At 54.3% G+C, this 20,083-nt stretch overlaps 1 protein-coding gene across 1 annotated transcript; it reads right to left on the bottom strand.

Moving 5' to 3' along the window:
- Window positions 1-1,783: 1,783 nt before the first annotated feature.
- LDLRAD1 (low density lipoprotein receptor class A domain containing 1) lies at window positions 1,784-18,787 on the bottom strand. The gene is made up of 5 exons (XM_040978610.1): window positions 18,712-18,787; window positions 6,410-6,538; window positions 4,486-4,623; window positions 3,020-3,148; window positions 1,784-1,932 (listed from the first exon to the last, which is right to left on the bottom strand). Exons 1-5 carry the CDS (start codon window positions 18,785-18,787, stop codon window positions 1,784-1,786), a joined length of 621 nt encoding a protein of 206 aa, XP_040834544.1.
- Window positions 18,788-20,083: the final 1,296 nt, after the last annotated feature.

The raw sequence follows: 20,083 nt of genomic DNA, 5'->3' as shown, positions 1-20,083 counted from the left end.
AGCTGGATGGAAAGTGGATCAGCCAGGATTAGAATCTGCATCCATATTGGATCCTGGCACATGCGAGGTGGGGACTTTAACCATTAGGCTACTGCACCGCACCCCAATCTTATGAGTTCTAAACAGCAAGTGTGCAGTCCAGGGTTGGCTGCTCTGGTTCACTCATGGCCTCATTCATCGGCCTCTGCACACAGCTCCAGGCCAAGCCATGGGCCAGGATCAGGCCAAACCCTGGCTCCTATGCCTCTGATCCCGGTTTCCTGCTAACGTGCACCTTATGACTTCCATCTGACCCTGCTCTGGCTGCATTTGTCCATTTGGGAAGGCAAACCAGCGAGTGGAAAATAACCTTTGTCCATTTTTCAAATAAATTTTAAGATTTATTTTATTTTTATTGGAAAGTCAGATATAGAGAGATGAGGAGAGACAGAGAGGAAGATCTTCCATCCAATGATTCACTCCCCAAGCAGCTGCAATGGCTGGAGCTAAGCCGATCTGAAGCCAGGAGCTAGAAGCTTCCTCCAGGTCTCCCACTCGGTGCATGGTTGCAAGGCTTTGGGCCATTCTCAACTGCTTTCCTAGACCACAGGCAGGGAGCTGGATAGGAAGCAGAGCCACTGGAATTAGAACTGGCACCCATATGGGACCCTGGTGTGTACAAGGTGAGAACTTTAGCTGCTAGGCTACTGCGCTGGTCTCCAAATACAAATTTTTTTAAAAACCATGCAAGTATGAAAAAAGTTTTTAAAAACACAGAAGTCTGATCCTGTCCCTGGGGCATGTCCCTCTCCCTCAACAGGAACTCTCCTGGATTCTCAATGCCTGCACGTGTTTTTCAGACTCAGGGTGGGGACACTGTGATTTTAAGTATCTGACTGTGCCCCCTGCCAAGGTATTGTCCCACTGGGGGTCTGAAGAGCCTCTGGCCAGGACTGCCCTAGTTTCTTCATGGACTTCCTAAAGGACTTAGGGCTAATCAGTTCCTCTCTCTGGACCTCAATTTGCTCACCTGTCCAGGGGGATATCTGCCCTGCCTGCTCAGATGCTGTGAAGGCACATGTGGAAGAAGCTCATTCGGCCAAAACCGTGTCCCTAGTTTAAGGAAGCAGGGTAGCAGAACTGGGCAGCTGGGCCTGCGTAGAGATCCGCATGGGGCAGAGACGGATGTGGGCCAAGGGTCGTTGGTGAGGGGCTGCCTGATGACTAACTTCAGGACTCCTAGGAGAAGGTGCTAAGCCTCCAGCATGGCTTCCCAGGCTGGGGCAACAGGTGTCTGTCACGCGCCAGCTCCTGTGACAGACCCACAAGGGTCACTCAGTTGAGACAATTACAGGTGTCACATGCCAGCCCAGCAGTACCTGCTGGATGGAGGTGCCAGGGGAACGGAAGGTGGCCCTGCTTCACTTCTGCCCCACCCACAAGGTCTGTATCAGGGACTCAGACTACTTCCCTAGCGGGGACAGCTCAGGAGCTGTCCGCCACTTTGGAGCACAAGAGCAGGCCTTGCCCTCTCTCCCCAGAGACAGGTCTTACATTATACAAGCAGATTGCCCTCGCCTTTGTGAGATGCTACCTGGCATGGAAGTGAGCTCCCCATTACTGAGGGGCAAACAACAGGGAGCACATGAAGAAGGAGAGTGCTACTTAGAGTCAGTGTGTGTATATCCCACTGGGTGGGCGATGTGGAAGGTTCCTTCCTCCTCTTCTGCTGTGGAGACCACGTTCATGAGCAGGTTGTTGCTGCCACTCTGACCATGGTCTTCTGTCCACCCATGTGGAGGACTCAGGGTCCAGGGCAGTAGTACTCATCAGACCAGTCAGAGCAGTGCTGCACATGGTCCCGGCACAGGCTCCTCGGGATACAGCTGCAGTACCTAAAGACAGTGGGTTGGCAGCGCCACCAGCCAGGGCCACAGGGTGGGCAGGCACTTGCTGTGGGGACAAGAAGAAGAGTAGGTGTTGGTGGGGTGGATCCTGGCCAGCCCTGGGGACCCCAGTGTGCTCATCAGCTCTGAGTACCACCATAGCTCCCAATTCACGTGGGCTGCCTGTATCTCTAATTCTCTAGCAGCAGAGTGGATGCAGGTGGCACCTGCTGGGTCCAGAGGCCCTGCCTGCCCTGAGCCTTTCTCCATCTGGGCTCAAGGTGAAGAAAGTGATGGAAGAAAAGCAGGATCCTCGCTTTAGCAGGTGCATATTATCTGCCAGTCCTACCTCCCATCCCTCCCTCCATACCCCCAGTCCCCAGCCTCACCAATCCACTAGAGCTCCCCAAAATGGTTTGCAAACTTCTCTCCATCACTCTGGGCCTTGGGCCCCCCAGCCTTCTCCTCCTGGCCCACCTAGCCTCAGTGTGTGGGGATCCTGCCTCTTTGTGGAGGCCTGCTAGAATGCTGCTTCCTCCCGGAAGTGTCCTGGATTCCTCCTCCTGGGCTCTGGCACTTCCTTAGAGTGGAAGGTGGCATCATGGGAGGTCTGTACCTGATTCCTGACTGGCAGCTCTCAGCATAATCCAGAATCAGCCCCAGCCCCAGCAGTGCACAGGTGTTTGTTGATTAAACAATGGAGATGAAACTTGGAGCCAACTCTGGGGTGGCAGACAGCAGGCCTGAGTCCAGAAGTCTGGCTCTGTGTATGCTCCCTTCCTGTCCCTCATGGTACTACTGAGTGTCTTCTCTTCTGGAGGTTTCTGTTGGCCCACATGTGGACAGCGGGGTAGGGGCCATGCTTGGTTTCCTGCTTTGGGGTAGTGCAGAGGAAATGAGGGAACCCAGGTTCAAACCCCAGGTAGCCCTGTATGTCCTCTCTATAGGATGTCTCTGTCCTATTCCCACCACAGAAAAATGAACCTCCAGAAGTTGTGGGAGTGGTAGTGAGCACACAGTACCTGGAGGCATTCAAGCAGCAGCAGCTAAGCAGAAGTGTGCAGCAGCTAGGAGCCCCTGAGATCCCCAATCAGCCTCTGCCTTTTGGCTGCCACCCAGCCACTGCTCAGCCCAGCCTGTGCCCAGAGCCCCACCTGGGCTCAGTTCATCTGAGCAGTCCCCACAGTTGTTGGTCCCGTCACATTTTTGATCAGAGTAGATCCAGGAGGCTGGGTCTCCACAGCGGGCCACAAGGAAGCCTGGGAGGCTGCGGGGCATGTCCCCTGCAGAGGATACACGGAGCAGGGATGAGTCCACACCCAGCCTGGCTGTCCCCGGCCTGTCTGCTAGTGGACCATACTGGCTGCCCCCACACTTGCCAAACTCAAGGGTGCCTCCCATCCCTTGCAGGAAGGACTCAGGGAGAAGCGGAGAAGTGGAGTTGAAGGGGCACGTGAACGCCCCCTGTATCCCCGACCCCATCTCACCCTGGAGCCACTGCTGCCTTCTCTACTCCCCACCCTGCTGCTGGCACCATTCCCTCTCCCTTCAGCAGTGTCCTCCATGACCCCTATCATGGGCTGTTTCACCTTCAAATCCATGGTCAAGTTCCTATCCTTCTGGGAAGCCTTCTCCAGGTGGAATGCAGCAGGTGTAAGTGTGAGGCCTTCCACTTGCGCCCCAGAGCTGACGGGACCATGGATTCAGCCCTTACCTGGACCTGAGCTCCATGGCAGGCCTCCTGCAAGGCCACAGGGACTCGAGCCACACTACGAGAGGACGGGCTCCTGCTCTTTGGATGTCATGACCCATCCGGAAGTGTCCATAAATGAGGTGTATGTTTGGGGAAGATCAGAAACCGGAGCACAGAAGCAGTGGAGAGTAGGGGAGTGTGTGCCATCTGGAGTGGAGCTGATTGATGAATGGGCAGAGTCGGAGCAGGCAGGGACAGGTGGCCACTGGCTAGAGACTTCCTCATGCCAGGAGCAGCTGCCCATCTAAGGAGTCTGCAGGAAAGACTGGGCAGCCTCTGTCAGGCTAGCTAGAGCTAACAAGATGACTTGGAGGATCTTCTCTGTATCCAGGGCCTTTGAACTCACACCACCACTCAACTTGGCCTGCTTCTACCTGCTGTGGCCCTGGCATTAACTTGCAAGCTTCATGCCCAGTCCAGGTAGCATGGCCGAGAACCATCAACTCTCTGAGGCAGCTCATTTATTCATCAGGCTGACTAGGTTTACCTTTGGGGAATTCAGAGTCTGCTAGGAGAGCAGATGTGCCAGTTGAGGGTAACCACTATGGGAGAAACAGGGGCTGTGGGAGCCCATTGAAGGAAATGTGGCTTCCTGGAGGAGGTCATATTTGAACTCTGCCAGGACGAGGACAGGTGCTGGGCGAGTAGAACTGCATATGCATGTATGTGCGCGCGTGTGTGTGTGTGTGTGTGTGTGTGTGTGTGTGTGTGTGTGCATGTGCTGCCAGGGGCTCCTGGCTGCAGGTGATGCATCCTCCAAGGAGTGGCAACACGAAAGTACCTGCTGGGTCTGGGGATGGTGGAGCTTCTGTGTGATTGCAGGGAGGGCAGGTGAGAGCCCAGGGACAGGGGCAGGCAGGTACTCACGACACAAGCCATCATCCTCGTCCTCTCCATGGGCACAGGTGCGGATGCCGTCACAGACCCCACTGGCCGGGATGCAGCTCCGTCGGTCGTGGCACAGGAAGCCTGTCCGGTTTGTTGGCATCACACAAGCCTGGGCCCCTGAGAGGCCACAGCAAGGAGGGAGTGGGGGAAGAAGGCCCTGAGAGTCAAGGGCATGGCTTGGGTGGGCAGGAGTGGGTCCTGCTGTCAGACTTATCCAGGGCTTCTCCCTGGAGCTGGCTAGAGGGAGAACACGGGCCCCTGGGCTGAGCTCAGCTCTACCACCTGCCTGCAGCTCAGCATTGGTAGATGCCCTGAATTCTCAGAGCCTCTGCCAGGGGGGCCCTAGCACCCACCCCATAAAAACTGGGGTGGGGAGCAGATAGGGAGCATCGGAGGTGTGAAGCCACTAAGGCCTCTCCTGGTTGGAAAGGATCCATGCCTCACAGATGCCTATGAGGACCATGTGGCACTCACTGTGCATCTGCTGGTGCCGGCTCAGGTGCAGTAGATTTGGGCAGACTGAGGGCCTGTCAGCACCTCTGCCTTTTGCACACCCACTTTGCTCCCTGTAAACCCATGGCTGTTCTCCTGGGTCTCATATGCCCCTGAGAATTCTCATTCACTCCGTGGGAGAATACCCACACCGTGGGCAGTCCCATGGAGTTCAAAGCAGAGACATGGAAAGTTGGGGGGGGGGGCTGTAGGAGGCAATCCTGGCCTCACATGTGTACACCGATGCCTCAGGGTGTGGGGACAGTGTCCTGGACACAGTGCCATGTCTTGGTCCCCAGAACTGCCTGTATTACTGGAAGGGGCTGGCTCTAGGTGACAATAGCGTTGTCACACACACAGGGAGATGTGCACACAAACACACTCCCACACAGACCGGGGCCTGCACTAACAGACACCAGCACATGCACAGCATGGGCACACAGCAAGTGACCACGGGCTTGTCCGTGCTTGCAGGTCAGGCTGGGAGAATGCTGTGAATTTTGTCCCCTCCCCCACCTCCTTCCCTTCCATCTGCCTGGCCTGGTTGCAAAAGCATCACTCAGAGAGCAGGAACAGAGCCTGGCACAGTAGGCTAGTGGCTAAAGTCCTCCTCGTGCATCTACCAGGATCCCATATGGGCGCTGGTTCGTATCCCAGCTGCTCCACTTCCCTTCCAGCTCCCTGATTATGGATCCTGTAGAGGAGGATTATGGATCCTTCTTGCCTCCTTCCATCTCAATAACTCCACACAGACTATGCCACGGGCCTGAGATGTTATTCCTGATACCTGCTCCACTAACCAAGCAACGCGTGCCCTTTTATTTCCCCAAAGGCCACCTTGCCTGCTAGACTCAGCATACCCATGGACCTGGCCTGAGCATACATCTCACCGACCGAGGCCAAGGGCTGTAGGGATGCCCTGGACACGGTCCTGTTCTCTATGTCGGAAACAGGTGCACAGATGGACAAGACCACCCAGGGCTTGGGGCCAAGTGAGAGGATGCCTGGGAGTACAAGGCTCTTTATCCAACCTGGCAGTCAAGGGAGGTTTCCTGGAGGAGGTGACTTCAGAAGTGGAACCTCTCAAAGGTGTGCAAATAGCTCAGAGCCACAAACCAGGGCACCTCAGAACCTTCATGGAGAAAGATGGGCTTGTTTTGCTGCAAGTTTTTGTTTTGTTTTGTTTTGTTTTGTTTTGTTTTTGAGATCCACTCATAGATTCTCCATCATGTGCTCTTTTTATGAACTTTCTGACCCTGTGTGTCAGCGGTGTGCAGGAGTCTGTGTGTACCCTAAGGGCCTGTCCAAAGTCACTTGGCAGGGAAATCAGGAGGGTACAGGTCTCCTCCATCTAGTGGGCCCGTCCACCTTCCCCTGCAGGCCTGGACCACTGTCTGTCACGAGCCCAGACCTGGCGTGCGTGGCGGGAATCCAACGATGGTGGCCAGTGTGATAAGGGCAGCAAGAATGGCCAGCAGGAGCAGCAGGAAGGCAGAGAGGCAGGTCCCGCGGCGCGAGCAGCAGAGGTGGCTGTGGCTGGCTGTGGGGGAGACACAGGCATGGGGTGCTGGTGCTAGGGTCCCCACGTTCCCCCAGCCATGCACCCCCTAATCCTCACCAAAGACCCCTTTCCCTAACTGGGGAAGGGATGCCTTCCTGGGAAGGGCACCTCCTCAGCCTTTGGTACTGCTCTGCCATTCGGCAGGTGCACAGCAGTGCCATGGGCCTCTGGTACATGCCCCAGCCTCCTGAACACCTGATCCTTCTGATCACCACTGGGCAGGACTCCAGGCATAGCCAGGATTTCTGGGTCCCAAGTCCCTTATGATATATATATTTTAAGATTTACTTATTATTTTTATTGAAAAGTCAGATTTACAGAGTGAAGGAGAGGCAGAGAGAAAGATCTTGCATTTGCTGATTCACTCCCCAAGTGGCTGCGATGGCCAAAGCTGAGCCAATCTGAAGCCAGGAATCAGGAGCTTCTTCTGGGTCTCCCATGTGGGTGCAGCGTCCCAAGGCTTTGAGGATGCTCCACTACTTTCCCAGGCCACAAGCAGGAAGATGGATGGGAAGTAGAGCACCCAGGACACAAACTGGGTGTGCAAGGCGAGAACTTTAGCCACTAGGCTACTGTGCCACCCCCTCTCCTTATACTTTAAAGATGTAATTTATTTTTATTGGAAAAACAGAGCTACAGAGAGAAGGAACACACACACACACACACCAAGATCTTCCATTGTTGGTTCATTCTTCCAAATGGCCGTTACAGCCAGAGCCAAGCTGATCCAAAGCCAGGAGCCAGAAGCTTCTTCTGGGTCTCCCATGTGGGTACAAGGGGGAGGTTTGGGTCATCTTCTGCTGCCTTCTCAGGCCATAGGCAGGGAGCTGGAAGGGAAGTGGGATAGCCCAGACAGGAACCGGCATCTGTATGAATGCTTGTGCCACAGGCGGAAGCTTTGCCTAGTATGTCACAGAGTCAACCCCTATAATTTTTCTGATGGAAGGCCTGCAACTCAGAGGACCTATCCGGGTACTGCCTCTGGGGCTGGCATGTACGTCCTTACCTGATGCCACCACCCACGCCCTTTCCACAAGACTGCGAGGCTGCTGGCTGGAACCTCAGCTCCACTACCTCCCAGTGGAGCCCAGGAAGCAGCTTTACTTCCATGTGCCTCAGTTTCCTCAGATGGAGAACGGGGCTTATAGGCATTACCCTGGCGTTTCCTAGGAGTCTGTGTGGTGGGGGCAGGGGAGGGTTCTGTCCCAAGTGTGGCTGAGGAGGAGCTGCGGCCAGTGCTGACTCTGCCTTCCACAGCACTGGCCCCCAGGCTCTGTTCTAAGTGTTGTGGAACAGCAGTGTCCGCAGACATCCCAGCTCGTGCAGAGCTGTGCTTGGCTCCTTTGATTCTCACTTGTGTACAAGACAAGGAGAGGACACTTTCCCAAGGACCCACGGGTTGTGCTGCTCTGCAGAGCTCTGGCACTGGCACACAGGAGGCAAGGGACGGGACACAGATGAGGGACAGCATGAACCAGTGCATCCTGTCCCAGTCCCCATCACCTCAGAGAAGGGGGCAGGAGCAGGCCTGCCGGATCTCTTTGACCCCAGATCCAGGCCGGGGTGGCCACACAGCAGGTGCTTTGTGAGCGCCAAAGCAGAGATCCAGGAGACGAGAGCAGGCCTCCGTTGGCATCAGTGTAGGTCGCTTTCCGGGACAGGCAGACTCGTGCCCACATGTGCCTGCATATAGACAGCCCAGGGTGCCAGGTGTCAGTGTAGTTAAGAAGCCAGGGCCATGTGCTGCGGGGTTTCTGGGCAGGACCTCTGGGGGCATGGGGTGGGGTAGGGGTGTGGTGAGAACAGTGGAAGAGGAAGGGTCCTGAGGGGTGACTTGTTGAGGGGCAGAAAGTGGCTAAATGAGGCTGGAGTCCAGTGTGAGTATGCATCATGAATGGAGACACCAATGGACAGTGCAGTTAAACCTAAATCAGACCATTCTCTGGCACTGTGGCTCAGCAAGTGAAGCTACCACCTATGACGCCAGCATCTCTTATGGGTGCCAGTTTGAATTCTGGCTGGTCCACTTTGGATCCAGATCCATGCCTGGGAAAGCAGTGGAAGATGGCCAAAGTGTTTGGGCTCCTGCATCCGCATGAGAGAGCTGGATGGAATCCTGGCTGCTGGTGTCACCTGGCCCAGCCCTGGTCGCCAGGGTCATGGGGAGTGAACCAGTGCATGGAAGATCTTTCTCTCTTTTTCAGTGTGTGTGTCTCTCCCTCCCTCTTGTTACCTTGCCTTTCAAATAAACAAATAAAGCTTTAAAAAATAACTGAGTAGAATAGCTGATCCATACGCCCAAGTCAGCGGCTGCCAGGGCCGTTGATAAACACAGGCGGATTCAGGTAACCCAGGAGACAACGCGTTGCTGGGCCAGGAGAGGCGCTGCCAGTCCCGCTCTGCTTGGCCAAGCGGCTGCTCTTCAAATACTTGCGTGCAAAGGCAGAACCACAGCAGCCAGCCTCGCACCAAGCAGAGATGCCACATTCTGGGCTGGAAACCCTCAGGAATCAAGCCCCTTCCCTGCAGCTGCAGCTGGAGGAGTGGGGTTCCTAGGTTCCACAATCCCGCCTGCTGTGGACCAGCACTTACAAATCAACAGACACCAGTGTGGTGTGACCGGAGACCTGCCCCTCCAACCGGACTCCCCGCTCTGTGATGTGGAACTCGCTTCCTGACCTCTCAGCCTCAGCTGTGACTATCCACAACATAAGGGCTCAACCAGCTAATCAGCTGCCTGCAACACCAGAATTTCATGTGGGCGCTGGTTCATTCCCTGGTTGCTCCATTTCCCATCCAACTGTCTGCTGGTGGCCTGGGAAGACAACAAAGCATGGCCCAAAACCTTGGGATCCTGTACCCAAGTGGGAGACCTGGAGGAGGCTTCAGATTGACTCAGCTCTGACAGCCACTGCCGCCATTTGGGGAGCGAATCAGTGGATGGAAGATCTCTCTCTCTCTCTTTCTCTCACTCTCTGTCTTTCCTTCTCTCTGTGAATCTCCTTTCCTATAAAAAGAGAAAAATAAATGACAGAGATCCTGCCAGACATTCGAGAGAGGCTTGATTCTTTGTGGTTGGAAGTAGCCCCTACCCAGGGCTGCTTCCTCCTTGTTGAAATGTGAGCCAAGACAAGACATATGGGAAACCCCAGTGCTCATGGGGTCCTACCTTTGTTTCATAAAGGGACAGAGGACTGCCCTGGTCACACAGTGAGTCCATGGCACACAGTGGATGCTGAAGTATCATATATTTCTGACTCACTTCATCCCTCAGAGGGACAAAGAGTCACCCAGGTGTAGCCCCCTGACCCAAGAATCCAACTCCAGCCCCTTCCTTGCTGCTGCAGGTGGGCACTGTGTGTGCTGCAAGGCCTAAGAGGTGACACATACTAGGTGCTCAGTATGTGTACATGTCTGAAGAAATGGGACCACCCTAGGAAACAAGTGGCAACGACATTAACACAGGAGGCAAAGGCCTGGGGCACTGCAGAACATCTCCCTGGAGACAGCCACGGTGAGGGAGGTCCCGCCTTTTACTTTACCTTCCCCTGCAGCCAGTGCTTTGGGCCCAGCAGTAGTGGTGCTGGTGACATCTCCCTGCCAAGAGAACAGAACAAGGGTTGGGCTTGGGTCAGGTCATCCATAGCCTCAGGGAGTTGAATAGTTGGGGTTTGCAGAAGGGGTTGTGGATAGCCTCAGATGGAGCTACTGAGCTCTCAACCCCTCTGGGAGCTGACTGCCCTTGGTCACCCTTCCTGTGTTACAGCTACACACCTGTCAACCCACCCCCAACCCCATCCTGCACAAGGAGTGCTGTTTCCTCTTCCGCCCCCCTGGATACAGCGCTGGCAGCTCTCTGGTACGGCCCTCTCTGTCCTCCTGATGTTGTCCATCCCCCACTCCCCCGGTCCTTGTGCACCTGCACCACCCTTGCTCCCCCACCCCTACCCCAACCTCCTCCCAGCACTCACCTCACCATCAAAACTGTCCACCCGTTTCTCCTGCCTGCTCACTGCTGCCTGGGAGCAACCCCCTGCGGTGGGGCTGGTTCACCTCAATGGCTGGGGCAGGTGCAATCTTTGCCCAGCCCCCCCTTTCCACCCATTCCTCAACCCAGATTTTGCCTCCTGTGGTCAGGGGCTCTTCAGGGCTGGCCTTACCTGGGGGAAGACCTTGTTCATGTCTCTAGCTCTCAGATTCTGGTCTCCAGGGTCTGGTGTTGAGTCTGGGTGTGGCTCCTTCCCTAGTCACGGGGGTGGGGGGGTAGGGAAAGTCTGGAGGAGGAGCTGTGGGAGGCCTCACCTTAGCTGCACCCTCTCAGGCAGAGGAAAGGGACAGGAAGAGGGCCTGCTTGTGTCAGGTCATCCCCTATTCTGTAGTCAGCAGTCAGAGAGAGAGAGAGAGACTGGTTGAGGCTGGATCCCTCATTCCCACTCTACAGATGGATAGCCAGAGGCACAAAGTGGGAAAAACTGGCCCAAGTCACACAGCAGGTGGAGGGGGGGCGGGGAAAGATTGAAGCCCAGGGACTTGGCTGGAGACTCAGGGATGACAGTGCCCAGTGCATGGAAAGGCAGCCCACCATGCCCCAGGTCACTGTTTCAGTGGCCATGAAGCAGCAGTTTAGATAAATAGATCATCTAGGGATATGCATTCCCCACTACATCATAGAGCAAATATACCTTATCATCGGCTTCTTGGGGGGAAAAAAAACAACAGGGGCTTTCTCTTTCCACTGGCAACGGTCACGATGAAGCTCTATCCCTTTATCATTGAGGAAGGCCCTACCGCCCAGCCAGCATCCCACCCTCTTCCCATCTGCAGCTTGCCCCAGCCCAGGGAGCTGAGACAGAAGCGTGTCATAATGTGGCATGAGAGCAACATTGTGAAGGCCAGCAAGTGGAGAACACAGTCTGGGGTTACCGGAAAAAATATATCACCTACACCCAGTAAGTGCGGCCAGTGGCACACCTGCCCATGTGGCTGTCACCTGGCAAGCTGGTTCCCACTGGGTTGACGCTGGATCCTGCAGTGCAGGGCGGCTGTGACAGGTGGCAGAGGTGGCCCCCTCCCTCTGTCTGGCATAGGGATGAGGCTGGCATCCCATCTCAGAGCCTGTGTTGGAGGCCCAGCTCCACTCTGGATTTCAGCTTCCTGCTGTGCATATCTTGGGGTGCTGCAGGTGGTGGCTTCAGGCCTCAGGTCTATGTCACCCATGGGTGCCCAGGATGCTGTTCCTGGCTCCTGGCTTCCACTGAACCCAGTTTCAACTATTGTAGGCATTTGGGGGAATGAACCAGCAGCTGGGAGACTTCTCTTTCTGTCTTTCTGTCTCTGTGTGTCTCTTTGCCTCTCAATTTAAACAAAACAGAAAAAAAAAAAACCAGACAATTGAAATGTAGCCAAGTGATCTGAGAAAATGCGCTGCTGAAGAGGCAGGAGTGCATAGCTAACCCCAGCAACTTGATTTATTTATTTATTTTAAGATTTATTTTCTTTCTTTGAAAGAGAGGGAGGGGGAGAGACAGAGAGAGAAAGAGAATCTTCCATCTACTGGTTCACTTCTCAAATAGCTTCAAAGGCAAGGGCTGAACCAGGCAGAAACCAGGAGCCAGAAATTCCATCTGAGTCTCCCACAGGGGACACACAGATCTACAGATGACAGGGGACAAAGCATTTGGATCATCCTCTACTTTCCCAGGTGTGTTAGCAGGGAGCTGGCTCAACCAGGTCTTGGGACCCTTGTTGGCATTCTGATAGGATGCTAGCACCGCAGGCAGCAAGCTAACTCACGGCACCATAGCACCAGCCTTTCTGGAATGATCTCCATCCATCTACCCACTGTGGTTTCCCCAGCAGCCTTGCCCACCGCAGAAAGACTAGGGTTCAGAGACTCATGACTGGCGTGGGTGAGTCACTCCCCTCCTTGGGCCCTGCTCCCTAAAGAGACAGACTTGGTGAAGGGTGCATTGTAGTTTGGGGCTCCCTAGAGTCAGACCCTGGGATCGACCTTGAGGGCAAGCCAACATCAATGGGAGGGATGCCAGATGGCTGGGGAGTTAGGGCAAGGGGGGGAGGGCAAGTGTTCAATCCTGCTGGCATGCCAGGGGAGCAGGTGCACCTTGGAGGTTTCCCATCTGAGGATGCAGGCACTAGGGTACCCATTCACCAGCTCCTACTGGTCATTGGTTCAGAGCTGCTGGAGATCATGGATTCTGGCACCCTGGCTTGCTAAGGCAGAGATATGCCAGTGTTGGCTACTGAAAGCCAAGCTGAAGCGCCCTGAAATGAAAAGGGCTGGTGGATATGAAAAGGACACTCGTGGCATCTACCAAAGGCAAAGGCTAGATTTCATTCTGTGTGGCATCTGTAATTGATGGGTAAAGACTGTATGAGGATTCTGAGGTCAAGAATGGGGTTAACTCTTGATGTCTGCCATGTATGCAAAAGTGCAGAATGGCCTCATATGTGATGCCCGTCTGCTCCCTCGGGCCTTCGATCTTGGGCCATCCTAGGCTGACTCCTGGGCATAGTTTGACAAGAATCATCAATGACATGAAAGTCACCTGCTTCTAACTGCCAAGCTGTTGCTGTCACCAGTGGCTGTTGACGAAGGGGCAAGAGAGGGGCTTGGAAAGATGAATGAGTGGCTGTGGTACCTTAAGGCTGGATTTCTGGGTTCCACAGCCCCTGGTAGCCCCAGCAATGACCCTCAAGAGAGGGCTAGATGGGAGGGAGGCAGCTGCTATGGAGCAGATCTGATGCACCAGGCCCACTGTGTGTCCTCCCTCTGGGCCCCACAGCTCTGCAGGACAGCTGAGGTATAGAGATATATGTTAAGGATTTATTTATTTGAAAAGCAGAAAGAAAGAGAGAGAGAAAGAGAGAGAGAGAGAGAGAGACTGCTCACTCCCCAAATGGCTACATCAGCTGGGATTGGGCCAAGGTAAAGCCAGGGGCCAGGAGTCTCTTCTGGGTCTCCCATGTGGGCGCAAAGGCCCAAGCACCAGCACCCTCTTTCTGTTGCTTTCCGAGTACATTAGCATGGAACTGATGGGAAGTGGAACAGCTGGGTCTTAAACCAGTGCATATGTGGGATGCTGGTGCTGCAGGCAGCAGCTTAGCCCCCTCAATGCCACAGTGCCAACCCCGAGATAACTCCATCCACTTGACAGATGGGACAATTGGGGTCCAGCAAGGTTAAGTTAACTCACTCGAAATCCCACCATGAGTTCAAAGTAGAGCTCAAATTGGATCCCGGGCCAGTTTAGGCTCAGAACTGTGCCTAGGGGAACTGACTTCCACACCCAGTGTTGGCTCTGAGTTCCAGTTTACCCTGCCCAACACATAAGGCGGTCAGACTCCTGGCTGCTACCTGTCAGATTGCTGTGAGTCATCGTTAGGGCCTCACGAGCAAAATTCCAACTTGCAGCTCTTCCAGCTCATTCTGACTGGAACCTCAGTTGTGTCTCATGTGGAAGCGAGGTGATGCCTGGTGAGCAGGGGGCGGGGAGGCTGTCCAGAGTTGAGGCTGTGTGGAGGAAGTTGGCTCTGGAGGTGCAATTACCTTGTTCAACAGAAGGGGGAGTTAAGGTTACACCAAAGGAACGGTCTCACCCAAGGTGAGCAGGCAGGGATGTGTATGGGGAAGGGGTGCAGGGTTGGGGAGGGATGCCTGGGCCCAAGAGTGCTCCTTCTTGGGTGGCAGGTATCCCTGGAATCAGGGGTATGCACAGCCCCAGTCCTGCAGACTCACCTGCGCTTCACCAGGTGGGATGCCCTGGGCTTCCAGCCCCAAACCATCCCCTCCACTGTCCACTCACTCTGTCCAGTGAGACAGACCTTGTTTTTATTTACTTACTTACATATTTATTTGAAAGGTAGAGTAACAGAGAGGAAGATCTTCCATCCGCCAGTTCAGACTCTAAGTAACCAAACAACCAGGGCTGGGCTAAGTTGAAATCAGGAGCCAAGAATCCCATCAGGGCCTCCGTGGGTGGCAGAGGACCCAAATGCTTGAGTGATTCTCTGCTGCCTTCCCAAGCACATTGTCAGGCAGCTGGATGGGCAGTGGAACAGCCAGGAATTGAACCAGTGGTAAAACTGGTGCTAGCATGTAGGTAGTGGTTTAACTCATTGCAGCATGAAACCAGCAGTGAAGAGACAGAACTTGCCTGGGTTGCTTCGATGCCCAGTTTGGTTCTAGTGAGCAAGAGGTTGTTGTAACGATGACTGCGTGGTGTATGGGAAGGTGCCGGGTTACACCATACAAGCTCCCCTCCACCTGCTTGGGGCCCTGGGTCTCCACTCCTGTGGGTCAGAGTCTAAGCAAGAACACAAGCCTTGGGGGGCTGGAAGTCCAAACGGCCCTGCCAGGAGCCCTGTGATCCCAGACAGGTCATATAGCACCCTGAGCTCTGGCTTTCCCATGTTCCTCTCTCAACTGCATTTCCACTTGTTCTTTATTTTCTTTATTTTTTTTATTTTTGATGATGTTTACATCATGAGAAGGTTGCATGCCCATGTGAACCACTGATTAGGGTGGGAAAGGTCAAGGAATGGGTGAAAGTGGATGAAACCATTATTTCCACTTTTATTTTCTTCCTGTATATGGGGGAAAGAGGGAAAGAAGAAGAGAAGCTTTACCCAGCATCCCAGCTGCATCAGTACCTGGGACGGGATGTCAGCCCAGGGATCCCCAATGCTGAGCATGCTCTGAGGGTACTGCTCAAGTGGTTTCCACAGTTCTGAGATGCTATTCATCTCATTGCTCCAAGGATGAGAAAATCTTTCTTTCCAAGGTTCGTTGGCTAACATAATCTACCTTAGAATCTCCATTTGCCCAGATGCTAGCTATTGAAGCTTGGCTTGGAGAATTGTCCACTTTGTTCTGCCCTCCATCCTCTATCATGATACTAGATGTCCTCTGTAGGCTCCAGCAAACTGCTGTATCCTCCATGTGCATCTGGGCATGCAGTCCACTGCGGTGTCTTAGGCAACTGAGGAGGGCCAGTTTTGACACATGCACTCCACGATCAGACCACAGAGCCTGTGATTTTCTCTGTGGTTGGAATTCTGAGTCCAGTAGTTCACTTTTTGGGGGGGTCGGGATTCCCCAATGAAATCTTGCCAGAAATGACCTTAGACCTAACTCCTGTGTGTGCCAGTGAGTGCAGGGTTGGCTTTATCCATCCCCCCACATCAACCTAAACACACAATGGTGGTTGCAGTTGCTGGGTCAGTTCTGTCTCTAGCCGCATATCTTATGCAAACTAATGGATGTGGCTACCTAGCCTAACCCTGCCCACCATACATTCAGCCCTCATACACACCAGCAGGAATTGCAACCCAGTTGAAGCGACCCCCCCTGACCAGGTCACCCCAGCCATGGTTCCTACACTTGATGGTGTATGTAGCAGTCTGGTCCAGTTTGTCCCACATTCCATTTGGCTCATGCATGCATCAATGCATGCGCAACCTAGCTCAATCAATGCGGCGCAACCTAGCTCAGCCCAACAAATTGCACTACCCAGACCACATTTATGCTGACAGGTGCTACTGCCTGTCCAGTCAGGTCCACCCCCAGCCCTGGTTCTCCTGCTCACTAGTGGAAGCTACAGCCCAGCAGATAGATGAGTGCCCACATTTTCCCTCCGAGAACCACTCCCAGCCTCAAATCTTGGACTTTCAAGGTGGTTCTACAGTCCAGCTTGACTAGATTTTCTCCCATTATCTGCACTTGCCAGCTGATGCTGTGGCAAAGCCCAACCAACCTTTACTTACTCCGGCTCACGCATACACCAGTGGATAGAGTCGTTTAGCCCAGCCTGGTTCTCCCAACTAATCCAGCTCACATTTAGGCCAACGGGCTTTGTAGCCCTGCCCAGCCTGGTCTATTTCCAGTCCCAGTTCTCATGCTCACCAGCAGGAGCGGTGGCCCAGCAGGGGAGTCCTCACTGCACCCCTACCTGGCTCGCCGCTCCCCCGCCCCCGCCTCCGCCAAGTGTTATGTGTGCTATGAAGGTTGCAGTCCAGCGTGACATGGCCCCGCCTCACCTCAGCATTTGCAGGTGGGTGCTGTCTTGCCTGGCCCAACCTGCCCCTGGTTCCAGTGGGTGCTGCAGCCTAGCCTAACCCAACCAGTCCCCAGTCTTGACCCAAATGTGACCTGGCTGGTGTTGTGGACCACCCTAGCCCATCCTGCACCCTGTTTTGGTTCTCACATCTGCCAGTGGGTGCTAGACCTGAGCCACACGTATGCGGCAGGTATTGTAACCTGGCCTGGTCTAGGCTCACCTTCAGGGACTGTGTCTTGACTGAGGAGATTCCCAAACTCCTCTATCAGGTCACTTACCAGTGACAGATCTCATGTACACCGGTGACTTCTTGATCCAGCCCGACTTGGCCCACCTCCTGTCCTGGAAGGAACAGTAGCCTTGCCTGACTGGCCCACACCCATTCCGGTTCTTACTGTTCTGGGCTACAGCCCAGCCACAGCTGGTCCACTTCCAGACCTAGTTCTCATGTGGATCAGCGTGTGCTGAGACCTAGTTCAGCCTTACTACATCCACCCTTGCTCTCACAAGCACCAGTGGGTTGCCCAGCCTGACACATCTCAGACCCAGTCCACACCCATGCTAAGGGAAATTGCAGTCATGTCCAGCCCAGAATGTCACCCCCAGATTGGCTCTCGAGCTCAACAGTGGGAACCAGAACCCAGGAGAGGTGACCCCTTAACTCACCAACCAGGCTTGCTCCCAGCTGCAGAGCTTGTGCTTGCTGGTAGTTGCTCTGACCCAGCCTAGCATAGCCTATCACTCAGCTTGACCTTTGCCTTCAGATGCTGTAGCCTGGCCTGACCCGGCCTGCTCTCAGTTCCAGCTCTTGCTGGTGGGTGCTGCAGCCTAGCCCTGCCCAGTCTGCCCCCATCCCTGGCTTTCATGAAAAGTGGTAGGTGTGATAGTCTAGCCCAGCATGGCCCACACTCCATCCTGGCTCCTACACATGCCAGTGGGCTAAGGTTTGGCCCATCTCTGGCTGGTCCACCTGCCCAGAACCAGCCCATTCCTTTGCCAACAAGTGGAGCAGTATTGCCCAGCTGATCAACACCCAAGCCTGACTCACATGCTCACCAGTGGGAGCTACAGTTCACCAGGGAGGTCCCCAAGTTCCCCCATCAGGCCCACACCCAGACCCGGATCTCATGTGTCCTAGTGGCTGTTAGGTCCTTACCCAGGATAGTCCTCCCTCTCTGTGTAACTGGTGGATGTTGTGGTTTAGCCCATCCCATGCCCTATTCCAGGGTGTACCTATGGGTGCTACAGCCTGGATTAGTCCAGCCCATTCCCAACCCCAGGACCCACGAGTGTTGGGGGATTCCATGGTCATGCATAGTTCAGTTTGTCAGTCCCTCAACTCTTGAGCAAACCAGTTGGTATGGCAGTCCCACAGGGGTGAACCCACAAATCCTTCACAGAATCTGCCTCCAAATCTGGTCCTCTCAAGTGTTGGTTAGTGTCATGGCCCAGCCTAACAGGACCCATCCTCTATTGCAACATGCTGGAGGGTACGATGATCTAGCCCTGCTAGGTAAGCCCCCAGCTCCAACTTTTCCTTTTTATTTATTTATTTTTTATTGGAAAGGCAGATACACAGAGAGAAGGAGATATAGAAAGAAACATCTTCCATTGGCTGGTTAATTCTTAAGTGGCCACAATGGCCAGAGCTGAGCCAATCCAAAGCCAGGGGCCAGGAGCTTCTTCTGGGTCTCACTTGTGGGTACAAGGTCCCAAGGCTTTGGACCATCCACTACTGCTTTCCCAGGCCACAAGCAAGGAGCTGGAAGGGAAGTAGAGCAGCCAGGGTATGAACTGGCACCCCTAAAGGGATCTCAGTGGATGCAAGGCGAGGATTCAGCCACTAGGCTATCGTGCTGGGCCCTGGCCCTAACTTTTATATGTGCTGATAGGTGGTGGTTGGTGGTGGTCCATGCTAACCAGACCAGTTCAGGTCTCCCACATGGGCGGGTACATTGGTCTGGCCCAGAAAGGTCATCTAGCTTCCTTCCTCTAAACTGCTCAGCCTCAGACCCCTCACTTACCTGCAAGTACAGTGGCTTTGTTGGGAGAAGTTCCCAGGAAGTCATTCCTCACCTGTAACATATTCCTTCAGCCGTCGCCTCTCCCACACATCCAACGCCTCCTTCTCTGAGCAATCCACAACTCCCATCACTGCGAGCTCGTGGGCTCCTCAGCCCAGTCCTCTGCCGGGATGATGTGCTGGGCTGGAGCTCTGCTTGCCCACCTAGGACCCCAGAGCCAGTCTTCGGGTACATGTGTTGGCTTGGGACCCCATCCCTACGCTCAGCTGAGACTCAAGTATGTTTAGTTCACAAGCCCAGTCCTCCAGCATACCACGCCAGTATGCCAGCCTGGGGTCCTGGCACTCTCCTCTCCCTGCCTTGAACCTAAACACACGCAGGAGTTCCCAGGCCTGCTCGTTGGCCCCTAGTGTACGTCCCCAGGCCCCCAGTGGAAGCGAGACCCCACTTGTTCTTCAAGTGCAGTAGGCCTCTCTGCCCTCCCCTGCCCAGCCAGCACCACATGAAATCCACTCTCTGCACTTGCTACCATGCTCTTTTCTGCTGCCTCACCCAGGTCCCCTAGTCTGGGAAAAATGTTTCTTTACACGTACACACATGCACACACACACACCACAGTTTTCCCACATTGGCAGGCTGCTCTGCAAGGTGGTTGGTCCCATCAGCACTCCTGTTAGCACCATAACTTCCGGTCTCCCAGGCTCACCAGCCCTTGGCTGGGTCAGCTCTCCGAGCCATCCTGTCTGGGTCTCGTGGCTCACACAAGATGGGGGTTGGTTTTCACTTCTTTTTTTTTTTTTTTTTTTTGGTTGTGTGCATTGATGGAGCTGCTGCTGTGGGCACGTCCTGTGTGTGTGCACTTTCTGTTAACTCATTTAGTTTTGCGTGTCACACAAGTGGGGGTGTGGGTGGTTGGGGGTGCAGTGATTTCTCTCTTTCCCAGAGGAGAGAATGGAGGCAGACACTCCAAGACTCTTCCAAGGCTCAGCGCAGAGTGGCTGAGTGGGGATTCTGAGATGGCTGCTGGAAACTGCCTGCCCTAGCTGCCTGCGACCTCGCCACTCAGAAGCCCACTCTGTGTGTCACCTGGGAGCCAAGACTGGAGCTTGCGTGTTCCTAAGATGGCCTGGCAGATTTGCAGAGCCCCAGCCTGCACGGGCACACGGCCCTGTAAATGTGTGGTGGCTACATGGACATGTCCTCTGGTGAGTTGCTCTCTCATAGATGTTGCTCATTGTTCTACAAGCGGCTTGTTTTTCCTCCCTCCCTCCTTCTCTCCTTCTTTCATCCCTCCCTCCCTCTTTCTCTTTTTCTTTCTTTCCTTTTCTTTCTCTTCTGATTTGTGAATTTCTTTTGCTTCTGTTTCTTCTTTTTTTTTTTTTGCCCGGAACCACAGGTTTCCTCGTAGTATCACACGACAAAGC

Source organism: Ochotona curzoniae, unplaced genomic scaffold (assembly GCF_017591425.1).
Source record: "Ochotona curzoniae isolate NIBS_2020 unplaced genomic scaffold, NIBS_Ocur_1.0 contig_291, whole genome shotgun sequence".
NCBI lineage: Eukaryota > Metazoa > Chordata > Mammalia > Lagomorpha > Ochotonidae > Ochotona > Ochotona curzoniae.
This window is presented reverse-complemented; position numbering and strand designations above follow the sequence as displayed.